Below are 25,982 nucleotides of genomic sequence, written 5' to 3'. Positions count from 1 at the left end.
TGCCTCCCAAAGTTTGGAGGCTATTTCAAGAAGCAAACTTTGCCTTCTCCATTTCAAAAGCCACACCAAGCAATCCATCAAACCACGTAAAGAGGGGAAAGCAACAGAGGAATAAATGCTCCTCCTAAGCCACCACAAAGGACTCTGCATGGAAGCAGTGTCAGGAAAGCTAAAAGTTTTGCCTGGTTTGAGTCTCCTGGCAGAACTCCTAAAAGAAGAGCTCAACCCTGCTGCGTGGCAATGAAAAACAAACAAATCACTCAAGAGACTCTTACTGTTGGACACAGCACCAGCTCCCACAGCTTCAGAATAGGGTTATTCAGAACAGGTAGAGAGAATTTATGGGCACTGATTAACATCACTGCAAGGCTTCAAAGCTTTGAGAGTGGGCACAGAAATGGAAGTTTAACACCTGCCACCAGTATGAGAGTGAATAATGCAGGTGAAGAGGGGGAAGCACAGTCCTCTTCTGCGCAAAGCAATCAGGGTGTAAATCCAAAGAGCACTCTCTCAACAGAGCTTGTCTTTCCAGGACATCCAAGAGTCTTTCACAGAGCTGGTGTATTTTACCCTGTTTACCAGCTATGTGGAAGGACAAACCACAACATTCCAAGTCATCAGGCAGAGGTTTTTCTTCATAATGTGTTTGGATAACACATGGCACACACTCCTTCAGGCACAGCAACATTAACAATGAAAGGATTCAACAGTTTAACTTGCAGTGCCCAGGATAGAAGGGATACAAGAAGACATCTTACAGACTCCAGGGCAGGCAGTTCTACCACCTTTGAAGGTTTTATTTTCCATCATGTACCCACCTGCTTGTGCAGGTTCACACCTTGCAGCCTTCAATAGTCAGTTTTCACTGTCTCAGCTTTGTCAATTATGAAATCAGGAAGCAAACCTGAAATGAGAAGAAAATGGCACTGAAGCTCCTTTGTGAGTACTTTGTTGTCCATATCATCCCCAGGAGCTTCCTTAAGTGCCTTTTTTTCCTAACCCATATGAACCAAGATCACACTCAGGAAGCAGGACCAGCTAACCTTTCTTCCAGTCATGGAAAGCAAGAAACGTGCTCAACACTCTCTGCTGGAGCAGAACAGCCAGTCCAGGACTCTGCTATTCTAGAACACTGTAAAGAACATTTCTATATGCCAAGAGCTGGGTCAAATGAAGAACATCTCTTCTTTCACAATGCCTTCTTCCAGGGTTTTGTTTCCCCACTTCCAGCTGGCCTGCAGTACTTGACTGTCTCTTTCCACCCTCCACTCCTTTTTCTGAGGTCTTTCAGGCAGTACTCATCATTCCTTCAGACCTTTCAGATGCTGCAGCAGAACAGAGCCACCAGTGCACAGAAAAGCCTCTAAGAGAACGTTACAGCTGAAACTGCTCCAGCTCCAGCGTGTCATCGAGGATTGCTACAGCAGGGAGCATTTGCCAGCAGAGAGAGACAACCACAGCAGACGTGGCCCCACCAAAAGCAGTTTCTCTTTGTGTCTGCCTGTAATACACCGAGCATAAACACTCTGAGCAGTTGGGAACAACTGGGAGGACTCCTGAGCACACCTTGGGAGCACTCCTGACAGCAGGCTCAGTTTATTGCGCAGTGTTTACAAAACATTAACTTGTAAGTTTTAAAATGTTTTGTGCAAGCAGCTGTAGAAAGCTCTCTGTGACTGTGGCAGGGAAACAGAAATTGATTTGTTCCTTTCTGGCCAGGGCTTAATGAAATTGTTAGGGTTTGTTTTGCTTCAAGACCCAAAGCAAACAAGACAGCACCTCATTAGAGAAACTATTTCTGCCCGAGTGTCTTGTCATTCATTTAGTGTCCTCCAGCACAAGCATTCAGCTGGGGAGAAGCAGCTGAACTCCTGCTTTCTGTGCACAGAACACCCTTCATTATCAGGGAATTCAACTCTCCTTCAGCCAGCTCCACAATTCATAATCCTGAGCTCCAAAACCCAAATGAGATTAGTTAATGCTAAAAAAGAAATATAATCCTACAGCACATCTTACCCAGGGCACTCTGTATGACTAGGCAGCAGCAGCCACTGCTCACAGACACAGAGCTACACAGTAAAACCCAGCTTCATCCCCCATAAACCAAGCTTTTGAACATTTGGATAAGATACCCAAAAGGCTTACAGCAATTTAAACTGTGGCAGCCCCTGTGTTAGCCAACAAATTCTCTCTCTCTCTCCCCAACTTAAACCCCCAGAAAGCAAAAATTATTTATTGCTGATAATTTAAAAACCAACTGAGCTGGAGGCTCTCTGGGTATCTCCTGAAAGACACAGAACAGTTACAGCCACAACTGAATCTGTCCTAAAGGATTCACACATTTACTCTTCACACATTTCACCACGAAAATACCAGCTCCAGCAACTCTCCTTTAGAAGCTGCAGAAAGCAAACCCATTCATTTGCTCTTAAGCCAGCACCTGATTTCCCTCTACCTGAACCTGAAACCTTGCTACCTCAGGGAAAAAGGAGAAGGATTTCAGTGACTTGGGATAACATTAAAAGTTGTTTAACAAAATTAACCTCCCATGGCAGGGACAGCCATCAGAACAGGCTGGCCCTGAGCCCTGCCAGGCTGCAAAACAGGTAACTCCCTCTCCACAGCAACCTGGTACACATGGAATCAGCTTAGTTGACCAGGCAGCCCCCTGTGCTGTGTGTACATACCTTGTATAGGTCTCCCATCAATGATGTTTCTCAATGCAGCTTTAGCAGAAGCAACAGAGCTTTCACCTAAGTTAAAGAGAGGGGAAAAATCAAATTTAAAGTCATTAAGATCCTGGATAAAGCTCACATTTTACAAGCACAGGGAAGGACCCTGATTCTGCCATTCATCCCAGCAGCTATTCCCAGTGAAAAAAAAGAAACAGCTGCCAAAATGACTTGATCTAATCAGACAGTGAATAGACAGATCCTTAATTGGGGAATCTGACCTCATCCACAGCCCTACAAAAGCAATTAGCTGCAAAAACTTACAGAGATACACAGGGCCTGAAATAATCAGGTGCCCTCCTAAATGCCAGGTGTACAGCCCTCTGTTACAGCACAAATTAACATAATTAATAACAAGCCTACCTCCCCAGAGAACAGAATTTCAGCCTACCACCCCACACACCATCACCTTTGTGCTCTGGAGCAGACACTCCCAGGGTTACTGCCAAGCTTCCACTTTAGAAGCCTTCACCCAGAGGCACGGCGAGTGTGGGCAGCAGGGCAACCACAGGCAAGCTGGGCAGCGTGCAGCCCCTGGCATTGAAGCAGAGGCTGCTTTGGGCTCTGTGCAGCTCCCTGACTCTGTAAATCATGACAGGCTAAAAATGGCCAGATGACAAATCTGGAGACAAAATGATGAGCAGGCCACTTGCTCTCCTACCCAAGGAGAGGCAGCTCTAAGCAGAGCTCTGCAAAGAGGCCTCCTTGAGCAAGTGCAACAGGGGAGAATTCCACCAAGTATTTTCATAGGGGATAGGAAAAAGGGCAGTGATGGAAAACTTCCTTGGGTGGGAAATGATACCCCTCCCACAGCAGGACCCCCCTGCAGCAAGGCTGGGTCCCCTCTCCCTGTGTCACCATTATTGTCTCTTTATGGACGAGACAGCTTCCGGTTGCCATGGAGGGGAGCAGCGCAAACACAACTCGCAGCTGGCGTGAAATGTAATCCATGATGTGACTATTCATAGCTCTGACACAAGAAAGCTAAATTAAGCAGGAACTCTTCACTTTCTCAAAGCCACCCCTCGGCCTCTCCAGTGCCCTGTTTCACTGTGACCAGGGGAAGGATATTTTCCTTCATGGCAAGAGGGACTCCTGACCTACAAACCCAGCCCTGTCACCCAGAAACAAAATGGCACTGACTTGTTTCCAGGCACCACTCTGGCCTGACTCCAGCAGGGACAGAGGAGATGAGATCTTTTGCTGCATCTAACAGCTTCTCCTCATCCTAGGAGCCATTACAGAAACCCAGAGAGCAGTTTTAAGCCACACTTCCAGGCTTGCCCAGCAGTGAGGGTTTGCTGAACACCAGGACAGAGCAGTGAGGTCAGAGCTGTGCCACACAGGAGGTGAGCAGCACACCCTCCGTGTCTCCCCTTGGCTGCTCACTCAGCCTTGAAGCATCACCTTGTCCAAGCTCCCCTGGAAGCCAGAACAGCTTTTGCAATCACCACCACCATTCCTCTCCCTCTCAGTGCCCATGGCCTAAACTCCATGGCTCAGTACAGAGCAAGAACTTTACCACAGAGGAATTCTCTGTACAATGGTAAGGCAGAGGAAACCTCACCACCCAAACCCCTCATTACTCTGCTGGCACAGGCAGCCATTAAACACAGCTCAGAATCTTGTAAACTTTTCCAGGCATGGAAAAAAGTTGAAGGGCTAGAGAGCTGCTGAAGTGATTACCAAGTTCTGACATGGCAAGTGGTCACTTTGCAAAGACAAAGGCAAGTGAGCTAAAAGAAAGGTAAAGAAATAATTATAATCAAGCTTCTGGCAAACTGCAGAGTTCTTCCAAGGAGCTCTTTGTAACACAGCTAAAGGGAACACCACAGGTCTGCAGTGAAAAGCATCCTCAGGCTTAACCAGCCCCACTCAGCACTTCCAAGGCCTCTCAAAGCAAGACTTCTTTTACAGTGAAGTGGGAGCAGGTAAACAGTGACAACACTGCTGACTTGCACAGACTGTCACCTACTTTTATATCAGGGTGGTTTATACATGTGGTGTATTTGTGTTCCATGTCAGGTGTTCACCTGCTTTTCTGCAGCATGCCAATCCCTGAGCCCTGGCCTGACCCCAGTGACTCTTTTCTTAACTAGTTTACAAAGCTCCCCAGCTTCAGAAAGCTGAAAGAAACCAGCAGCCAGCCAAATGACATTTTCATAGCCCTAACAGCAGAACAATTCATGTATGGTACACAGGACACAACTTGCATTGAAACAGAAGTTAAGAAGTTAAGGTGAAGGAGCAGGGCTGCTCTGAAATCCCAGCACACAGGGAACCTCTTTCCAGAGGTGGAGAGCTGGCAGAGACATGAAGGTAGCAAGGAAGGGGAAAAAGTAGGAAGACACTTGAGTGTAACTCAGCAGGAAGAGAGACATAACTTCTGCAGACAAAGCACTACAGGCACACATCCATCACCACACACCTGCCAGTGCCCACAGCTGGTCTGTATGGACATCTGGCAGGGCAGTGAGACCTGCCACTGCTCCTGTGCCCACCGTGCCCACACCTGGCCCACATGGAGACCCAGCAGGGCAGTGAGACCTGCCACTGCTCCTGTGCCCACCGTGCCCACACCTGGCCCACATGGAGACCCAGCAGGGCAGTGAGACCTGCCACTGCTCCTGTGCCCACCGTGCCCACACCTGGCCCACATGGATACTCAGCAGGGCAGTGAGACCTGCCACTGCTCCTGTGCCCACAGTGCCCACACCTGGCCCACATGGATACCCAGCAGGGCAGTGAGACCTGCCACTGCTCCTGTGCCCACAGTACCCACACCTGGCCCACATGGATACCCAGCAGGGCAGTGAGACCTGCCACTGCTCCTGTGCCCACCATGCCCACACCTGGCCCACATGGATACCCAGCAGGGCAGTGAGACCTGCCACTGCTCCTGTGCCCACCGTGCCCACACCTGGCCCACATGGAGACCCAGCAGGGCAGTAAGACTGCCACTGCTCCTGTGCTTTCACAGCCAGCAGCTTGCAAAGGTAGCAGTGCTTGCCATGGCCAGGTTGTTTCTTTACAGGAAACTGGCAGGCAGAAGGTTTCACCTTTCGATCCCTGGATAAAAATGGATGCTGAGTGAGCAGGCAGCAGGGTTCTGGCACCCTTGCCAGCGGCACCACACTGCCCTGTGCCTGCCTCCTTCCCCCAGGCAGCAGCTCCAGCTGAAGAGGAGCTCACTGTGCACACTGCAGCCAGTCAGACCCCAGAGCTCTGCAAGCCTCCTGTGCTGGGGTCGTGTCATTCAAAGACCACACAGCCTTCCCTGCAATCAAAAGGCAGCTCAGAACACTGAGGCCTATCTGCTGAAGGACAGCTTCAGGAGCAGCATTTCTGCAGTGTCAGCTTCCTAGGGACTTCAGAAACAACTCCTGAAACTGACTTCTCACAGTGCCCCTTCCTGCTCCTGCTAAAGCAGGAACAATAACTCACAGCAAGGAGAATATGAAACAAAGATACATAACAGGATCCAAAGAAAATGTGGACACAAGATCCCATGTCACAAACCCACACATTTTAGACAGCTCTCTGCCTTATTCCATCCTCTGACCTGCTGCCAGATTGCATAACTAATTCTACAGTTCACAAATCAGCCATTTCCTTACCCTGTGCTGGGCACCTGCAAGTGCCAGGCAAAGTGCACAGATGAACTCCACTCTCCAGAAGAAGGCACTGCTGTGCCTAAATACTCTTTCTCTTTCTGCCTCTACAATATGCTGCCTTAAAGGCAATCAGAGAGGCTGAGCTTCAAAACATGTATTTTTAAAGGAATGGGAGCTGGGTTATGCAATGCAAACCTAAAGAACAGAGTTCCTCCTCGGCCATAGCACTGGAGGGCAGCAGCCACACAAAAGGCACACTAAAAACAGCTGCTGACCTCACCCTAAACACTGACAGAGCCACCTGGCCTCGCTGCTGGCAGGGAGGAATTCTGCAGGAGGCCTTCCCAGAGAGAAACTGACTGATTTAATTGTCTGTGCTGAGGAAAGAGCATCCTGAAAAGGGCCTGCAGCCTTGCACACACGTGCTCTGTGCTGACACTGCTGCACAAGCAGCAGATAAAGGCTCTTGTCCTTCCAACCCTCAGCTCTGAGGCAACCCAAAAAGCTTTCCAAACAGCTTTCCATCGAATTTACTTCAGCGAGTTAATCTGTTCTTACACCACAGCATCAGACACATCGTTGTATGACTTAAAAATCAGGAATGAGCATCCCACCTCAGAGGAGTCCTGAGGAAATGCTGCTGCACACACAGCACCATCCATCCCACACCTCCACACTCCCCACCCAGGAGCATACAGCAGCGAACTCGCATCTCCCAAGGCTACTACACAGAGCCCTGCTTATGCCAAACTCACTGCATCACCTCCTGGCACACAACCGCGCTCAGAAAGCTACTTGGGAGGAAGTCACAGGGAACGTACTTATATAAACCAACACGCTGATCTCCCCCAAACAACAAGAGTTAAGGAAATGAGCCCTTGTCAGTCTGCTGAAGATGAAGAGAGGCTCAGGCGTGCCTCTGTGCCCCTCCAAAGCCCATTTGATCACATCTTCTGAGGGTCCACCGAACCGTAGTTTTAACCGAGATGGAGAGCGGGGCATACAAGTTGCCAAACCCATCCCGCTGGACCGAGCAGCACGCGGTGCTGAGGGTCGGTGCTTGAGCCGCACACCATCGGCGGAGAGGTATCAACCACAGCTCACGGGGCCATGGCTGCGGCCCGGACAAGTTGCCACCCCTGCAAGCTCGTCCCCTCGGGAGTACAAGCAGCGTCTCCTGCGCCGCTGCGAGCATGTGGAAAACCCAGACACAGGCCATGACCCGGCGAAGGGAGGAAACCTCCGTGAACAGGCCGAAGGCCCGATGCGGGGGAGGAGTCTCTGGGGATGAGGCCCTGAGGCCTGGGTGAAGAACGGGAATCTCCAAGGAAGACTGAGTCGGTACAAGGGGACGAATTTCAAGAAGCAGGTTCGGCTGGAGCGGGACAAGGGAAGACTCTGCAGACAGGCCTCGGGAAGCTCCGATCAGCCCCGGAGATGGGAGGAGGTGGAGCCAGGCTCGGCCACGAGGCCTCGCCCGGACCGGGCTCCGGGAGAGCCCCGTCGCCGCGTTCAAGCCTCGCCCGGGGGACCGTGGGGCCGCGCCCGGCACGTGGCGGGAGGGCAGCGCCGCGCTGAGGCCTGGGGCGGGGATGGGGACAAGGCTCGGCCAGGGTGGGCGGCACAGCCGCGGAGGGAACTCGGTGTGAAACGGAAGGAAGGGAAGGGACGAGAAGAGCTCAGTGGCGGAGAACAGGGCCGGGCCCCGCCGCGCCAGGCCTGGCCAGGCCTACCCACACTCACCGGATCCGCTCCGCCCGCGGCCTCCTCAGCAGCCAGGCGCCTCCACCTCCTCCGCACGCACTTCCGCTTCGCGCGCGCTCACCGCCCGCCCGCCAGGGCTGCCGGGAGCCGCAGTCCCAGCCCCACGGCGCTCATTGGCTGTCGGCACAGCGTGGACTACAATTCCCGGCGGGCATCACGAATCACTAATGTAATTTCCGCCTCCTCTCCTGGTGCCACGGGGAGGGCAGAGGCTTCCGGCGGGGAGGGGCGGGATTGCAAGGGGCCTGGCAGGGAAATGGCGGCGGGGGCGGTGGTGGTGGCGTAGGGTGTTTTCCGCCCTTCCCGGGGTAGGCGGAGCCTTCTCCACCACCACCACCTGGCGTTCCAGAGCTGACCCCGCCTTGAAGGGGAGAGAAAGGAGTTCGGCGTTGAAGGGACTGTGCGGCCGCCTTTTCCTTCCCGCCCAGGCGGTGCAGGCTGCAGCCCTGGGCAGCCGGAGACCCCGAGTTCCCCGCGCCTGGCATTTTATAACTGCCTTTGGCCTCTTGCGGCCGCTCAGAGGCTGGGATGGGGAGGGGTCATCTCTGTGGCAGTGGTCTGCTGATGGGTGAGGGCAGCCAGGACGAGCCCTCTGCATCCCTGGGAGGGAGCAAGTTGCTGAGAGAGCAAACGGTGCTCCAGGGACAAGCCCTGACACGAGGGTAAATGCAGTCCCGCTGGCAATGCAAGATCACCCCAGGGCTGAAGAGCCAGGCCAACTGCCGTGCCAGCCCAGCCCCACAGAGCACCAGGGCACTGCCAGCGATCCGCAGGGTCCCGTCCTTAGGGGACACAGCAAGACAAGGCGGTGGCAGTTGTCCACTTTTATTATTGGCAAAGGTTGTCCAGATGCATAACACTGTCACAACGGCACGGAGAGCAGCATGGCACCTGCCAGGCCCCGGCTGCTCAGGCAGCACGGGGACGCCCAGCACGCACGCAGACATGCGCAGGGACGCGGGCACAGGGAGCGACCTTCCCGTGCAGCCGAGCTCCATCCCTTCTCCCTGGCAAGCCCCCAAGTCCTCCCACCCCGCACGGGGCCAGGCCGGTGCCCCCGGTGCCTGGCCGAGCTCTATTTACAGTATTCACAGACATTGTACCCAGCAAGTTAAATAACTACATTATTACACCACACGTCTGGGGCGGCTCTGGCAAGGCTGCTAGGGTGGGGGTGTCAGTCTGATAAGGTGCATATTAAAAAAACAGAAAGAAAAATCCAACAAAACGAAGTAACAGAGAAACCAGGTGTCCCCCGTGGCAGGCAGGGAGCAGGCAGCCGCCTTGCTGGCGGCTCCCACGCTGCCCCAGCCCCCCCGCGGCAGGGCCGGGGGCGCGCGGCAAGTGGAGGGGAGCAGCAAGGTTCTTGTTCTGACAACAGCTACGGTTCTGCGTGGGTGTCCGGAGTCAGGAGGCGTGCGGTGGCCCCATGGGGACGTCTGCTAGGGCCCGGCTCTGGCCCTCACAGCACCTCTGCAGAGGAGGGAGGGTGGAAAGGTGAGACCCGAGCGGCTGTGGCATTGCCCCGTCCCCCCTGTGCAGCCCATTCCCTGTCTCACCTGTCACCTGGGGGGGCTTGACCACAGCCTGCTTGAGGAAAGGCTCCTTGTCACCAAAGGGGATGATGCTTGCTGGGGTGCTGCTGTGGTGGGAGAGCTCCAGCAGCTCCTGGGAGCCCTCTGTGCCTGAGAAGCCATTCTCATGCTTGCTGGGCTGCACACCATTCACCAGTGATGCTGGAGACGCCACCTCCTTGGCTGGGGAGCTGTGGGACAGGAGGGCTGGGGTCAGCCAGGACCCCACCTCACCCCAGTCCCCCTGGCCACCTCCATGCTCACCTTGGCTGCAGCCCCTCACCCACCAGACCCTTCGGCCCCCCTGGAGTGCCTGTGCTTGGCGTCTGTGTCTCAGGGAGCTCCTCCTCCTTTGGCATCGGTCCTGCACGCTTCTCACAGCCTAGGGATGTTGGCAGAACCCCTCTCAGCCAGAGCCCCAAGCAGGAGCTTGGCTGGGGAGAAGCAGAATGGGGCCACATACCTGAGACATCCTCTGGTTCAGCTGCTTTTCCATTCACCACCTTTTTGTCCTCCTTCTTCTGCAGGGAGAGGAGGGCAGTGAGAGGCACTGGCAGCTCTGGGTAGGGGCAGAAGGGCTCTGCAGAGCCCCCCATGTCCCCAGGCACCTTGGAACAGGGGACAGGCACCCACCTTGGCATCTGCTGCATCTGACTTGCGTGTCCTCTTCATGATCTCCTCCAGGCGCTGTGGGGCAGAGAGGGGCTTGTGCATGGTCCTCACCAGCAAGAAGTGCCCTGGGTGCTGGGCAGGTCCCCTGGCAGGAGGAGCCCCTGCTATGTCATGCATCCAGGAGTGCTCCCAGTCCTCACCTTCTTCCTCTCCAGTCGCTCCTGCTCCTCACGCTGAAAGTGCTTCTCCCGCTCCAGGCGCTGCCGCTCAGCCTCTTCCCGTGCCCTGGCCTCAGCCTCTTCCCTCTGTGGCGCAGCAAGGATGGGTGAGATGGGGCAGGGACAGTGGGGACAGACTGCCCAGGTGGCTCAGCACAGCCCTGCCCCACATCCTCTCCTGCTACTCTGGGCACTGAGAGATTGGTCTGATCCATTTCCCTGCATCCCTCTGGGCTGGAAACCACAGGAGAGCATCCCTGCCTTCCCCCTCCAACCATGTCTTCCCTTTCCATCCCACTTCTTCCTCCCCTATCCCCTCCAGACCAGACCTGTCTCTGCAGGCGCTCTGTCTCCTCCCGCTCAGCCTGTGCCCTTTCCCGGGCCTCGCGTTCCTCCTGCAGCCGCCGCTCCTCATCCCGCTGGCGTGCCAGGGCCTCCCTGCGGCTTTGCTCCTCTGCTGCCTCCTGTGCCCGCTCCTCTTGCAGCCGCCTGTGGGGAGGTAACCCTCAGCAAAGTTGGGGGTCGGGACTGGGGGCCAGGGGGAGCAGCACTCACCTCTCTCGCTCCTCCTGCTCGCGGCGCTCCCGCTCCTCACGCTCCCGCTGCTCGCGGGCCTGGCGACGCTTCTCTGCCAGCAACCGGGCAGCCTCCTCCCGGTCTGTGGTGCCAGCTGAGGGTCGGGTTGGGGGAGTGGCTGGCACAGGGCTGGGGACTGCAGGGGCCAGAGGGGCTGCAGAATGAACGCAGGTCAGTGCTGTTCCTGCTCCCCCCAACCCTTCTGCTCCTCCCACCACCCTGTACCCACCTGCTGCTGGCTCTGTGGGCACCTTGGGGGGCTCTGTGGAAACCTTGGGGGGCTCAGGAAGGGCTGGGGGTGCCGGGCTCCGTGCCTCCTCTTTCTTCTCACGTGCCTTCACCTGGCCCTCCTGCTCCCCCCGCTCCTCCCGGGCCCTGGCCCTCACCTTGGGTGAGGAGTGGGTGCTGCGGGGCAGTGGAGGCTTGTGGGGAGAGCCCAGGGCTGGGCTGGGGGACGCCGGGCGGGCTTTGGGGGTGGCAGGGGATGAGGGACGGTTCTTGGGGCCAGGGCTGCAAACGGAAGGGGAGACACAACGTTAGCAGGGCTGGGGCGTCCCCCATGGTTGTGGGGTAGGGGACAGAGGGCTGGGCAGCCCCCGGGCAGCAGGTCTCTACCTGCTGTCTGCTGCGGGTGGCAGCCGGGGCTGTGCCCCTGGCAGTGGCTGCCGCTTCTTGAGGCTGCGCTCGCGGGACAGGGCGCTGCGCTCCTTGGCGTTCTCCCGCTCCTTCTCCTTCTTCTCCTTCTTCTTCTGCTCCATGGGAGAGAGACAGAGACAGAGTCAGTGCTGGGAGCTCGGCTGGCCAGGAGCCTTGCCATGCCCCACAGCCACCCCAACACTGAGAGCTCCCCACAGGAGGTGGCACTCACGGGCGAGGATTCGGTCCTGCGGCGTGGCGTGACGTCGGGGCTGGCAGCGGCACCCTTCCGCCTCTCCCAGCAGCGGTGCTGCAGGCGGTGGTTGTGGCAGGGGCTGAGGGGGCTGACGGAGGCTGAGCGAGGGCACACTGGCACTGGGGGTAGGAGTGACCACACGTTAGGGCAGAGGTGGCACAGCACTGCTACCAGGTCTCTGCTGGCTTCAGGCATCCTTGTCCCTGTCCCCTGCCCATGCCAGGACACGTGTGGCCCCGTGCCCCTCACCCATTGCTCACCCTGCTCTTTGCCATTCCCAGCCAGTGTCACGGCGCTCCGGCTGCGTGCCAGGAAGGACAGGGTGGGTGTCATCAGCCGGTCAACGATGCTGCTCTCCCATGGGCTCAGCTGCAAGCTCCGGTCTGGGGAGAGAGAGAGAGAGAGCCTTAGCACGTCCCCAAGACCCCAGCACTGCAGCTGCTCACAGGGAGGGAGCAGCCAAGCAGTTGTGGCAAGGCCATGGCATGTGTGTGGCATCAGGAGAGCCTGCAGCTCAGCCATGCCAAGAAGGGGTCTCCACTGCCCTGCTCAGCCGGCTGAGCAGGATGAGGGCCACGCAGGCACAAGTGTTGGTGGGCAACTGGATGCCCACAGGATGGTGCAATGGCACAACAATGTCCCTGTGCCCTGCAGACACCTTGGCCACCATGCACCCACAGTGAGCAACACCTGCCATGGCAGGGTGCAACCCTGCTGCCTGCAGTCCCTTCCATTCTGTCCCTCACTTTGCACCTGGCACTGGTGTGCATTCTTCATGTGCCTCTGTCCTGGTGTGACTGAGCCCCCAGCACACTGCAGCTGCTGCAGGGACACCACCAGGTGCCCTCACCCCAAGAGAGCTGTGCTGAAGTTGCTGAGCATGCCATAGGAGCCACACCAGGCTCATGGCACCCAAGGAACAACCGTCCCTGGACAAACTGCTGGGCACAGGGCTGCCACTGGCCGCCCTCAAGTGCACATCGCTGGTACCAAACACCCCATGGGCACAAGGAAAGCACCCACAGAGACAGGGCCCAGAGACAGGGCCCCTTGGCCCCTGTCCACCAGGGCCCATGATCAGGCCAGGAGCAGTACCCACTGCCAGCAGTGGAGAAAAACACAGCCATGGGTGCAGCACAGGGCATTAGGCCTGGCACCAGCCCAGAGAGATGCTGCTTCCAGGCAGTGCTGAGAGCCTCTGGATGCCTCCGCCTGGGCTGAGCCCTTAGCCCTGGAGCCACCTGCGTCACCAGCGCCCGCAGCCATCCTCGTCAGCTGCTGCAGCTATTTATACCCGGCCGGGGAGGCGCATGCCCATCACCAGGCAACCCCGAAACACAACAGCAGCCCCAGCGCTGGAGGCAGCCCTCTGGCTCAGCCAGCAGCCTCCAGCAGCTCGGCCAGGGCCAGGACGACCTCACAGCACCTGACACAGCACAGTGCCCGCAGCCTCCATGGCACCCAGCCCTAGGGTGCCTGTGAGGACAGGCGTCGTGGTGGCGGGCACCGTCACTGTGCCCAGCCTTGAGGAGGATCTGGTGACAGCCCCACTCTGTGGCTGCATCTGTAGCCACCAGAGCTGTCCTGGGGCAGGGAGCCAAGGCTTCTGGTCCCTGTCCTGGCACCTCACAGGGCTGCCAGCACCCAGCTCCTCCTTCTCTTCCTCCCAGCCTCTACCAAGCCTCAAGGAGCCACCGGCCAGCTTCAGCCTCCTCCCGCAAACAGCAAACGGCTTCTCCTCTCTCCATGGGCACCGTGCTGCAAGGCAGGGCCTGGGGACGGGGGACCCTGGTCTCAGGGGCTCCCCAGCGCTGAGATGGGGGCTGGGCTGGGCCCCCTGCGCTGGGGCAAACGCAAAGGGCTCTTACTTCTACTGGGAGAGTTCCAGAGGGTGGCGGAGGATTTGGAGAGCCGCTTGTTGATTATAGAGTCGACGTGTTTGGGGAGGTTTACGGCGGACACTGAGCAGCGGCTCGCACCTGGAGGAGGGAAAAGACACAAGGGCATTAAGGTCCCGGGGCTGGGGCTGTGCCCCCCACATGCAGCATGCACGGCCGCGCTGGGGCACTGAGGGCAGGAGGTGGCAACAGAGACTGGGGCCAGAAGATGTCTGGGAATGTGACACGTGGCGCTGGCATCCGGTACGGCACGGTGCCTGAGCCCCATCATGCTGGGATCATGCAGGGATCTCATACTCAGGGAGCCAGGATAGTTCCCAGGCCACAGCAGTATCCTCAAAAGTAGTCTTGGGAACTGGGAGCCAGGTGGCCAGGGACCTTGGCAGCACAGGCCAGCAGCCAGCCCTGGGGGAGCAGGTTGAGGGTAGCAGGTCCAGACAGACATGGAACAACACTGACACCAGTGCCAGGTCAGTAGGGCAGTGCGAGGAGGGTGCTAGTGGCCAGCAGCACCTGCACAGGGCACCAGAACCTCTCCACAGGGCACCAGGACCTCTCCACCCATCCAAACTTCCCAGAATGTATCCACAGGAGGTCACAGGGGACCTAAGATGTCCGCTTGCTGGACCCTGCCGCATGTCGCACCAGACTCGGGGTCTGTCCCCTAGTGCGCCACAAACCACAGCTGGACACGTGGCATACGGACACACAGCCCAGACAATCATAACCAGAATGTGATGCTGGTACACACAGCCCAGCAGACACAGCCAGGCACACAGTGCCTGCATCCATGGGGTGCCACAGACATAGTGCTGGGGCGCACAGCCTGGCACACAACCCCTGTACACACATCCCAGCCAGGCACAGTTGGGGCTGCCACAGCCACCCCATGGCACAAGAATGGCAGACAGACCCCAAGGTCACAGCACTCCCCTCAATGCTGTCAGCCCACATCAGACACCCCAGACAAAGCCAGAGCCCACCAGCACAGCCCTGTGTCTTCAACTATCACGGCACAGGGGAGACCTCCACATTTCCAACCCTGGTGCCAAACCCCATAGGGTGTCCCTGAGGAGCCCCCACAGAGAGGGGCCAGCATGGCTCAGTGCTCCAGCTGTGGGCAGTGGGCACAACTGAGTCTCTGGCAAGGTACCCAAGAGCAAACACAGCAACTGTCACCCCACAATGGGAGCTGGAGGGGCCAAGTGCTGCCCCCACCCAGCTGGCAGATAAGGGGACACGGCACAGAACAGACTGCCATGAGAGACGGCAGCAGCCTTGCACAGCTCCAAACCCACACCTGGCTCCTCCTGGCTGCTGCAGCCCCAGGAAGCAGGGCCACAGCCTCCCCACAGTCAGCCAGGGCTGTCCCCAAGCACATTCCTGCGCAGAACGGTGACCATGACACACAGTCCCTGACTCACCCAGTCCCAACCAGAGCAGGAAGTGACAAGGGACCCCCTCAGGCCCAGGCACTGCCTGAGGTGATGGCACCATGACCACAGCAGAGTGAGGCTGAGCTCCTTGCACCACAGAGCTGTGCCCAGCCACTCCTGTGGAGCCACGAGGCTCCAGGTGCCCATCATCCAGCCCAGCACTCACCATCCTTGTGTGCAGGAGAGCCGTGGTGCAGGGCCCCAGCCCAGGACCACCGCTGCTGCCGAATCTCTGCCCACGTCTTCTTGGCTGACCTCTGGATCGCTGCCTCATAGCGCTCCTGCTCAAGGGAGAGGGACAGGATGAGGCTAGGAGAATGAGGCTGGGGCTGGGTAGAGCCTCCTGGCATGAGGGTATCACAGCCATGGGGACGCTTGGATGGATCAGTGATGCCCACCCTGGACAGGGCATGTCTGCCCAAGGAGTCAGGCACTGCAAAAGCTCTGCACCGTGAAGGATAGGCACCATGAAGAACAGGCATAGTAGGCAGCTCCCAAAGGGTTGCTGCAGCCAGGAGGTCTCCCCAAAGAGCACATCCCCAAGTACCACCCCAGTGCACCCGTGCTTTAACATCATAAAGGTTTTAAGCAGCCTAACCGAGTCTGATTCTGACCCCACCTTGTTCTTCTCCAGCTTTTGCCTCTGCCGCTCCTCCAGCACCGCTCGGCGCTTCTCCGCCTTCAGCCGCTGCTCCTCCAGGCGCTTGCGCCGCTCCTCCAGCTGCTTCTCCCGCAGCAGCCGCGCCTTCTCCTCCTTCTCCAGCCACAGCACCCGCTTGGCAGCTGCAGGATGCACCCGGGGCAGCGGGGTCACACCTGAAGCACGGCCCCGGCGAGCCCCACTGCTGGGACCCGTGCCCGTGCCCGTGCCCGTGCCGGCGGCGTGGGTCCGAGGGCGGGCTCTGGCCGGAGCACGCCGCTGGGCACCCGGGGCAGGCAGCATCGCGGCCGGCCGGCGAGGGAGGGGTTTTGGCGAGGACAAAAGGGAGGCTGGGAGCCCGCCGAGCCGCGCCGGCGAACAATGGGGGAATGAGGGTGGAAAGAGCGCGGGGAGCAGGAGGCCCCAAGCGCGGCACAGGGGCCCCACTCGCCTGCCTCCACCAGCGGCTGCGGGGCTGCCAGCAGCTGCCTGCACACGGCAGAGGGATGGGCGTGGGACTGGGTGCATCTGGGGGGCACTCAGACTGTGGGGAGAGCGCAGCAGCAAGGGCAGTGGTCTGCCGGGGTGACAGTGGTATGCCAGGGAGACAGAGCCAGTGGCACAGCAGCTCCTGCTTGGACTCAGCTCATCACAGCTAATGGGATTGCCCATGACCCGGCAAAGCTCTTTAGCCTCTGCCTCCCCTCTGTCCACTTTCCCTCCCAATGCTCGTCCTGGGGGTTGCCAGCCCCGTGTCCCACCCAGCTCCCCCAGCCCCATACCCAAGTACTTGGCCCTCTCCTCGCGTCGCTCCTTCGCCTGCTTGTGCCTTGCTTGGGCTTTCTGAGCATCTGCAGCAGGAAGACACAGTCAGAGCAGCACCTGACCTCCCCAGCCCCAGTGGTGCCATGCTGGCACCAGCAAGGCATGGAGGTATTGGGGTGTGCCCATGGGGTGGACAGCATCACTGAAGCACTGCTGGCCCCCCTGGCACCCACCTTGTTTGGGCTTGGAGCTGGTAGCAGAAGCTGGTGAGGCTGCAGCTGGGGAGGGGCGGTCACTCCGGAGAGTCACATCCTTTGAGGGCCCAGATGTGCCACCCGGGGGGCTCTTGGCATCGGAGGGGGCTCCTTCACTGCCAGCTGGGGTCGGGGCTTTGCTCCCACAGGGCAGTGTCTCTGCTGGACAAGGGGCAGCAGCCGCAGTGTGGACGGGGCCAGGCTGGCTACTGGCGTGGGGCAATGCCTCTTCTTTGGGCTGCTTTGTCACAGGGGGCTGGGGGAGCCCAGGAGAAGACTTGTCCCAGGGGGGGACATTCTCTGCTGAAGGGGCCACAGCTGCAGCGTTGGGAGATACAGGCTGTCCTGACGGTGTCATGGCTGGAGGAACAGGTCGGTCATGCTGTGGGGTGCTGCTCTCAGGAGGGGGTGTCATGGCAGGGGGGCAGATGGGCTGCCTGGAGGGGGTCACAGTAGCAGGGACAGGTGAGGTGGTCTTTTGGGAGGGCGTGATGGCTGGAGGGACTGGCAAGACAGGCTGTCCAGAAGGGACCACGGCTGGAGGAACGGCTTGGTCAAGCTGGGGGGAGGTGTGCCCTCCCTGCAGGGCATCCTCAGGCGTGTGGGGTGACAAGGTCGGGGTGGGCGTGCTGTCTCCCATCGGGGATGGTGGCTTCCCTGCAACACAAGCAGAGCAGAATGTGTCACTCAGTGGGTGAGCCTGGGACTGCCCTGTGCCCCCAAACACAGCCCTCAGGGGTGCAGCCTTGTTCCCCCCAAACAGAGCACTCAGGAGCAAGTCCATCACTGGCTGCAGGGGCTGGGGACAGCCCTAGGACCCCTCAGAATAAGGTGGTAGGACCCCAACTCAAGCCCTGCTGCTGCCCCATCTCGGGGCGCACCCACACTGCCCCATGCTGGGTGCCAGGCGCTGGGTGCACAATGCACAGAGAGCCTGGCCAAGGCTCTGCCAGGCACCACCACCACAAAGCCACCCTTCTTCCCCTGGCAGCTGCCACCCTGGTCTTGCCACGGTGGGGACGCGGGGACTGAGACCCCACACGGGCAGGGGGACCCACGCGTGTCCCTGCTGCTGTCCCTGGAGGCTGCGGGGCTGCTTCCGCCGGTGCCGGCAGCAGGATGGGCGCGGGCCCCACAGCCTGACGTCACCCTGTGGCCCATGTCCCTCAGCACCGCACCATGCCGCGGCCAGGCCTGCACGCAGCCATGAACTCATGGCACAGGAATGCACAGGACGAGGCCAGCGCCGGCGAACAGCCCCATCCCCACGTGGGGCCAGTCGCTCGCTGCCTGCTGGAGGGCAGGTGGGGGGCACAGTGCCTGCTCTGTGCACCTCTCATCCCAGCCAGCCCCAGTGGACCCCGGGGGAGCCTGCTGCGTGACCTGGTGCTGGGAACTGACACACGGTGCCAGCTGCCCTGTGAAGCTGCATGTGCCCTCTGCACAAGGTGGCCATACCAGGACTGTCTGCAGTGACCAGCAGCAGTGATGTCCCTGTCCTGGTTAACCAGCACCTTGTAAATGCACCTGTGGGGTGCTGAGACTACAGCCCTGACCCCCACGCAGCAGGCAGCACCACCACTCCTGCCCAGGAGTGATGCCCAACCTGCTTTGACGCCATTGGCACTGGGGTCTAGCCCCGCCGGCACTGCATGACCTCAGCTGTGGCAGCAAGGCGTGGCAGGGACACCAGTGACCGGCACCCGCTGGCTCTGGCCGTGGGCTGATGTCATGGCTCAGCCGTGTTTGCAGAGCTCTCCAACAATCTCCGTCGAGGGGCAAAGTGTGGGCTTGGCAAACACAGGCCGGCGCCGAGCCTCCACCCGCTGCCAGAGCCTGCTCAGCCCACCCTGCACGGCGGCCATGTCTGCACCCCACCTCCCATGGACCCCAGCACCCACAGCAGCACCCAGGAAGGTGCTGGGGGTCCTGCTGCATCCTCCCAGCATGCTGGAGATGGTGCCAGCAGGGTTGACCCACCCTGGGCTCCACAGGGGACAGAGCCAGCCCCGGCCCCCCCGCAGACCCCAGCAGTCTTCCGGGTATTTTGTGCCGCAGGAAGCCAGCCCATCCCCTGGCCTCCGTCCTGCACATCCCACGGCCCCATCACTGCGCTCTCCATGTGGCCCTGAGCCTGCTGCCTGGCCAGGAAGGTGCCAGGGCTGCATCCAGGGGATCTCCCACCCCAATTCCTAGGGCTGCCCCAGATTGGCACCTGCAGGCAAGGGAGCTTGGCAGCTCCACAGATGCCACCTCAGAGGACAATATCCACAGAGGCACTTCATGTGTCCCAGGTTGGAAAGGTGCCCCTCTGGTAGTGCTCTGGTGGCACAGCTGAGTGCTGCCAGCTGAGGAAAGGTTCAAGGGCAGGCTGACACCCCGGAGCAGATGGGAATGTCTCCTGTGGGCATAGACGTGCAGGGAGTGGGGTGGGGGGATGGCAGGTGCCTCCTGCCACCATCCACCACCAGTCATGGAGCCCTGGGCACAGCCCTGGGTAGGATCTGTCCCACCCCACCAGTCTTCTTGCAAGGGCAGGGCTGTTGGGTACAGCCAAAACCCCAGCGCACGGCCGGAGCCAGCCCTGCTGCCATCTGTCCCTGTCGTTGCTCCAGCACGGCAGCTGCCCTGAAACCCAACGCTGCCTGCACCCAGGCGTGCGGGCGTCCCCTCTCCCCCAGCCCGGGCATTCCAGAGGGGATTAGCTCCCTGGCCCCCCAGACACGCAGGCATGGTTCCCTCACAGCCCCCAGCCCAGTGCTGCTGGCACAGGACAGCATTGTGCCCAGCCACCAGCCACGGCTGTAGGGTGAGATGCTGGCCCTCGACATCATCCTGTCACCCAGCTCATCCCCAGCTCCTCCCAGCTGGTCCATGAGGCACCAGCACCCACACCACCAAGCAGCGGTGGCACGTCCAGCCTGGCACTGCCCGGTGCGGTGCTGCTCCGTGGGCAGCACGGGGAACATGGGGATGCTCAGCCAGGCAGAGGCAAATTCCCCAGTGCCGTGAAGCGAGAGCACATCGAGGCCCCGCGGGGGGCTCCGGTCGGAAGGCAGCAGCCCTTGTTCCCCGGCCGCGGCACAGCCCCGCCGGGCACTTCCCACGAGGGCGGGGGGCACCCACCGCGACTTAACCTCAGCTCCCCCCGGCCGCCGTATCCTCATGTACCCGCTCTGTGGTGTGGCAGGGCTGGCCACGGGCTGCTCCGTGTGCTGTGCCCACCTAGGGCTGGGGGCATCAGATGGGCCCCACCTGTACTCTGGCACCAGAGAAGAGCAGGGCTGGTGGGCACAGCATGGACCTGTTGATGGCTGCTGCAAAGCCACCTAGATGGGCCACAGTGCCCAACCAGTGACTCTGCCATTCTGGCCATTGCACAAGTCCCAGGGACAAGGTCCTGAGGGGAACACAGCCTCGAGAGGCACAGGGGACACCCATGTGTCTGGTGCATCTTTGGGTCCTTCCTGATGCAGTTGCTTTCCAGCTGCCTCAATGGCAGCCCAATGGCAGGAGGGGTCCCCAGGACCTCCCCTCACTGCCAACAGGTCCTGGTGCTGAGCAGGGTGGCATCTGTGGCCCTAAGGCCGGGATGCTCTGGTTGGTGTCTAGCAGGGAGAGTAGGTGCCCAAGGCCACTGGCATGCCATGGCTGTGAGGTACACAGAGGGTGCTCAGAGCCCTAGCACTGCCTCTGATCCCATCCCATCCTCACTACCTCTCAGATGTACTTCAGAACTGAGCCTGGTCCCATCCCACCCAGCTCCTGGGATTTCCCAGTGCTGCGGCAGTCCTCACACCTGGATGACAAGGACAGTGAGTGAGTATTCCTGGCACAGCCCTGGCACAGCCTTGGCATGTCCTTGGCACATCCTGGCCGCAGGCACAGTGCTGACGCACACCCTCAGCCCCAGCTCACATGCCACGGGCAGAGAGAGGTAGGTTATGCCAGCAGCCCCACACCACAGGGATGGCAAGTGACACCCTGGCAGCTGCTAACAGCAATCCCCAGGGGAGGGGGAGGTGGGGGAAGGGCTCTTATGATGCTGCTGCCCACAGCCACCCACACTTTGGCTCTGGGCAGCATGGGTGCTGTATCCAAGGCTGGCTCCTCTCCCTGCCAGCTCAGAGCCAGCAAAACGCAGCCAGCAGTGCCAGGGCAGGTCAGGCACTGTCCCATGGTGCCCCACGTGCTGCCCACAGCTCTGCTCCAGGGACAGGACTCCAGGGCCAGGCAGAAACAGGGCAGGAGGGGTGTGGGCAGTAGTGCAGCTGGGAGGGCACAGCCACATGCCCGTGGCGGGTGCTGGGCAGGAGGGACATAGCAGTGGATTGCCCACCCAGCTGGAGCCATGCTGCCTTTGCATCTGCTCCAGGCAGGACTGGTTTGGGAGAGGGCTGTACCCACTGCCCAGCACTTCCCAGCATGGAGGACCAACCCCTACCTTCCTGGGGTCCATACCCCACCAAGGCACCAGGATGGGAGGCATGGGGAGGCAGCCATGGGGAAACTGTGCCAACCTCCAAGGGGTGGCAGAGGCTGCTGAGGTCCTGTGTCTCAGCACCCAGCCAGCAGTGACATGCCAAGGCAGACAGCAACAAGGGGAACTTGGGAGCTGGAATCTCGTGGCCAGAGCAGGGCCATAGCTGGGGGGTTTCCAGGGTTTAAAATACAGACAGAGGAAAGAGGCAGAGCTGCTGCACTGCCCTGGCACCCCCACAGCAAACTTGCCGTTTGGCTGCGGCCACAGCACAGCCCCAAACAGATCGAGGGCAAGGGCAGGCAGCACCTGCCTGCCATCCATCTGGGCAGTGCAGACAGGAGATGCCCTCGTCCTTGGGGTGACCCACATGGAGCTGCCAGTGGTGAGGGCAGTCAGCACCTAGGGTGGCTGGCCCAGCCACGCTCCCAAGAACCTGTCTGCTAGCATCATGCTGGGAAAACAGAAACCTGTCTCCAAGGCAGGGCAGGGGGCTCCACACCTGCCAGGACCCAGCCTCACAGGGAGCAGGTATCCAGCACCTCCAAAAAACAGGCTCTGAGCCTCACAACGGCAATGTGGGCACCTACCAGGGCTGGGGCTGTGCAGGGTCCGGCTGCACTCCCAGCAGTCGGCCTGTGCCGCCCCTGCTCCCAGCCCTCTGACCAGCGAGAGCTCTGCTAACTATTTTGGACATGGCACCACGGGACTGTCACATCCCTGCTCCGCCCGTCGCATCACGTTGCTCTGATGGTTTCACAGCAGCAGCTTTGCTGATGTCCCCACGCTGGGATAGCTCCTCAGCTGCCTGCTCCCAAAGATGGGGGCTGGCTGGCAACCAGCTCACCCTGTACTCTGCCTTTGCACTGGGCTGGAGGAAGAAGGACTGAAGAAGCTGGGAGAAACCTAGATAAGAACAAATCCCTGCCTGCTCCCTGCTTTGGTCCTCATCCCTCTACCCACTTCTGGGGTTGCATCCCACCTGGTCAGTTTCATGGGGCCACCACTAGCTCCTGCATCCTCAGCACCATCAAGTGCCCCATACCACGGTGGGTCCTGGTCCCTGGAGTGAAATCTCATCCCTGTTGGTAGCCAGGACATGGCACACCGCGGAGCCTCTAACCCACGGTAGGCAGTGAAACAGGGAGCAGCCTGAGCTATGCAGATTAACCAGATGAGAGGGACTGAGATGGTCCCCAGAGCAGGACATACTGCAGAGCCATCCCCAGCACCATCCTCTGTTCACAGCAGCGAGAACAACACCTCCCTGCACCGGAGAACCGAACCTCCGGGGGCAGCGCGGGGAGCCCACTGGCCGCAGGAGAGGCTGGCATGGCCGGCAGCTGCCATCCCTCTTGCCCAAGCAGCGACGGGCTGGAGAGGGAAGGCAAGGCCGGGCAAGCTGGAAGGCTGTGGAGGCGGCGAGCGGGACGCAGACAATATGTCTGCAGCGCAGGACGCGCCGTGAGGCCAGGGATTTGCAGCCAGCGCCTTCAAGAGCCACCGATAAAGGAGCACTTTGACTTTGCCGGGAGCCGGCAGCCATCGCTCCGCACCAACCAAGGCCCGGGAGGCTGTGGGCGATGAATCACGGCGTGGCCGTGGGCAACCGGGACCGAGGGGGAGGGGAGTTGCCTCTCCTCTTCCTCCATCGGTGGAAAGCAGCCTCACCACAGAGATCCCTGCTTAGTCACAGCCCCGCGCCGAGAGCGGCCGACGGGGCCAAGGAGCCCCTGGCCGGAGCCCTGCGAGGAAGAGCCAAAGCAAACCCTCGCCCCGAGCCTCAGCCCCGCTGGCCACCGCCCTCCCGCCTGCCCAGCCCTGGGCCGGTGGCAGAGTTCATCCTGGGGCAGCACCGGCACCGGACCTGCTAGGACGTGCCCATGGCGGGGGCAAGCGGAGCTAGTCCTGGGCATGTTGAGGGGTAACGCCTGCACCCTTCACCCCACCGCTGGGCAGTGCCTGCCACCGCTGCTCAGCAGGGCCCTGCCCGCCGGGACCCCGCAGCGGCACGCGGAGGGGAATCAGGGCCAGGTTCGGGGCGGGGGAAGAGAGAGGGCAGGGACGGGCGCCGCCGCCCCGGTCTCCCCCAGCAGCCACGGCGGGGCCGACTCTGGGACGGCTCCCCAAGGGCAGCTCTGCCCGGGCCAGGGGCTGCGCGGCTGCGTCCCACCCCAAGATGGAGGGACCATGCCCGAGCTTTGTCCCTCCTGGGAAGAACCCCCCGGCCTGGCCCCCGGCCCCGGCAGCGCGTCCTCTCGGGCTCCTCCACCGCCTCCCCCGGCCCCCGCCCCGGCTCTGCCGCCCGAGCGGCTTCGCGGGCGGCCCTGCCGCATCCTTCGGGCCCGGCAGCTGCCGCATCCACGCCGGCATCCGGACGGCCGGGTCCGGTCCAGCACGCCCCACGGCCGAATGCAGTCTCCCCACGGCGGATCCACTACCCCCATGGTCGGATCCAGTTCCCCCCCCCCCCCCCCCAACCGGATCCGGTACCCCCCCGGCGGATCCCGCTTTTCCACGGCCGGGTTCCGCACCCTCCGTCCCCAAGACCGGTCCCACATTCCCACTGCCGGATTCTGCACCCCCACACCCGACTCCTGCTCCTCTCCGCGGCCCGGCTTCCGCCCCCCACCACGGCCGCATCCTGCACCCCGATTCCGGCGCGGCCTCGCGGTACGGGAAGGCCACTGAGCCCCGATCGGTACCGGTACCGGTCCCCGCCACGGAGCCTTACCCTGGGGCTGGGGCTCCCGCCCGGCGCGGCTCCTCTCCATGGCGTGGCGGGGAGGCGCAGGGGGCTGGCCGAGCCGAGCCGAGCCGTGCTGAGCCGCCCCGCTCCCCCTGGCCCGGCGGGGGAGGACGCTCTGAGCTCCCCGCCCCGGCCGCGCATCCCGCCCGGCCCCGCCGCCCCGGGCTGCTGGGGGTGGGGGCGAACGGGAGGGCGGGGGATGCTTTGCCCAGACTCGCATTTCCCCGGCGCCGCACCGCTCCGCAGGGGTCTCAGTCACCCTCCTGCAGCCACAACGGGAACCCACGCCCGTCCCTCTGGCCTCAGGCTACAGAATCCCCCATCTCAGTCCGGGCACTCACCCATCTCCAGCCCCTTCCTCTCCCAGATTTGGGGACTTGCACCCACCCTTGCTCACTCCCCACATCTCTGGTCACCCCTGAAGCTCTGGCCCAGCTGGAAAGCCCTCCCCCACTCCTCCTGCCCCTGGCCAGCACCACCCAGGTGCCAGCACCCAGCACCAGGCACCCCAAACAAAATGGATTTTCCGTCCTGGAGCCCCACCTTGGCTGCTCATGAGGCTTCGCAGCTGCTTCTCCAGCACCCACCCGTCACACGTGAGCCTTACTCACTGCCAGCAGCCAACCCCCCTGCTCCCAGGGGCTTCACCCCCTCCACATCCCACCCTGCCTTGATAACGGGCTGATAACAAGAGGCCTCCTTCAGACTGGAGCAGAGCCCTCGGCTCAGCCCTGCTCAGAAGGGAACCTCCTCTTGGCCTTGCAGGATGCAAGAGTGGGCCAGGAGCGCAGCCCCCAGCCCTACCCCACGCAGCATTCCAGAACACACACACCCGGGTGTCTGCCCGCTGCAGCAGCACGTCCAAGGGCAGTGGACACGTGGCAGCAGCAGCAGTTGGAGGAGAAACACCGCCTGGGGGCTTTCTGGGGGCAGCAGGATCCAGGGGACATGTCCCCATCCACCGCACATCTGGCCCAGCTCGCAGCACCCCACGGAGCAAAATCTCTGGGTTCATGTTGATGTGCTGATGAATACTCAGTTTTCTGTGGGCAGGGCCCATCAGAGATGCCTGGTTTTGGGATGATGTCACCACGGGGCCAGGAGATCCCCTGCCACCCCATCCTCCCTCACCTACCAGGCAAACAGGTTTCCCCAAACCCCAGCCTTCTCCTCCGGAAGCTCATTCCTCTGACTCAGGGGACAGGCAGCAGGCAGGAGGGTTTCCTGGCAGACAGACAGGGTGGCCTTGCTCTGTGCTGCTGCAGGGGTGGCTCTATGCCCTAAAACATCCCAAACACCCCAGAGCCCCGAGCTGTGGCTGAGCCATCACCTTCCTATGCCCCACAGCCCCTGCTCACCCGGCTCAGCCAGGGCAGAGCCTACCACAAGACTTGCAGCAGCCTCCCGCCACTGGCTGACTCCCCACCAGGGAATGCTGCATGGCTGAGCCACGGCTCCAGGAGCTGCATAAGGATGGCATGGGATAGGGGCACATGTGGCACAGGAGCATGTTCCAGTACTGCCACAAACACAAGGGACACCCCAAGACAAGGACAGCAAACAGCTCACAGCCCCTCTTTTCCATGGCACACAAGAGATTGTGCAGAGCAAAGCCAGGGCCACCCTGTGATCTCCTCCAAGAGTGCACATAAAGCCCCTGTGCCTCATGTGGCCACAGCCCTGTGGGTCCCAGTAGGGCAGGCAGGGGACCAGCACAGTATCAGCTGGGAGGAGATGAGCATCCTAAGGCTCCAGGACAGCCTCAAACTGGGTCTGGC

At 60.5% G+C, this 25,982-nt stretch overlaps 2 protein-coding genes across 4 annotated transcripts in view; both read right to left on the bottom strand.

Annotated features, from left to right (window-relative positions):
- The window catches only part of THRAP3 (thyroid hormone receptor associated protein 3), a 28,027-nt gene extending 19,868 nt beyond the window's left edge, over positions 1–8,159 (bottom strand). The window contains exons 1-3 of the mRNA XM_068159353.1: positions 8,090–8,159; positions 2,688–2,753; positions 819–904 (exon numbers count right to left, since the gene is read on the bottom strand). The gene's annotated coding sequence lies outside the window, so the exon portion shown is untranslated. The remainder of the gene's footprint in view (positions 1–818; positions 905–2,687; positions 2,754–8,089) is intronic.
- Positions 8,160–8,919: 760 nt separating this feature from the next.
- Positions 8,920–24,564, bottom strand: MAP7D1 (MAP7 domain containing 1). 3 transcript variants are annotated; one of them, XM_068159351.1, is made up of 18 exons: positions 24,546–24,564; positions 16,955–17,632; positions 16,739–16,807; positions 15,936–16,099; positions 15,483–15,597; positions 13,851–13,961; positions 12,243–12,365; positions 11,959–12,101; positions 11,706–11,839; positions 11,320–11,600; positions 11,070–11,244; positions 10,844–11,003; positions 10,497–10,601; positions 10,318–10,371; positions 10,148–10,205; positions 9,949–10,066; positions 9,670–9,875; positions 8,920–9,583 (listed from the first exon to the last, which is right to left on the bottom strand). In XM_068159351.1, the coding sequence occupies exons 1-18, from the start codon at positions 24,547–24,549 to the stop codon at positions 9,573–9,575; spliced, it is 2,709 nt and encodes a 902-aa protein (XP_068015452.1). In that variant the 5' UTR covers positions 24,550–24,564; the 3' UTR covers positions 8,920–9,572. The 3 variants fall into 3 exon arrangements, with proteins under 3 accessions (XP_068015452.1, XP_068015449.1, XP_068015450.1); XM_068159348.1 differs by lacking the exon at positions 24,546–24,564 and adding an exon at positions 24,190–24,322; XM_068159349.1 differs by lacking the exons at positions 13,851–13,961; positions 24,546–24,564 and adding an exon at positions 24,190–24,322.
- Positions 24,565–25,982: the final 1,418 nt, after the last annotated feature.

Source organism: Melanerpes formicivorus, unplaced genomic scaffold (assembly GCF_026170545.1).
Source record: "Melanerpes formicivorus ecotype bairdi unplaced genomic scaffold, bMelFor1.0.p_v2 SCAF_45, whole genome shotgun sequence".
NCBI lineage: Eukaryota > Metazoa > Chordata > Aves > Piciformes > Picidae > Melanerpes > Melanerpes formicivorus.
Note: the sequence above shows the minus strand (reverse complement) of the source record. Positions and strands in the feature narration are given on the sequence as shown.

What these genes read in the sequence shown, in the direction of transcription:
- MAP7D1 (XM_068159348.1), bottom strand. Translation starts at nt 24,229, where the DNA reads ATGGAGAGGAGCCGCGCCGGGCGGGAGCCCCAGCCCCAGG. An exon ending in GGAGAGGGCCAAGTACTTGG is followed by an intron (nt 16,100 to 16,738) that starts GTATGGGGCTGG and finishes TGCATCCTGCAG; the next exon opens with CTGCCAAGCGGGTGCTGTGG. An exon ending in AGCGACTGGAGAGGAAGAAG is followed by an intron (nt 10,372 to 10,496) that starts GTGAGGACTGGG and finishes TCTGCCCCACAG; the next exon opens with CGCCTGGAGGAGATCATGAA.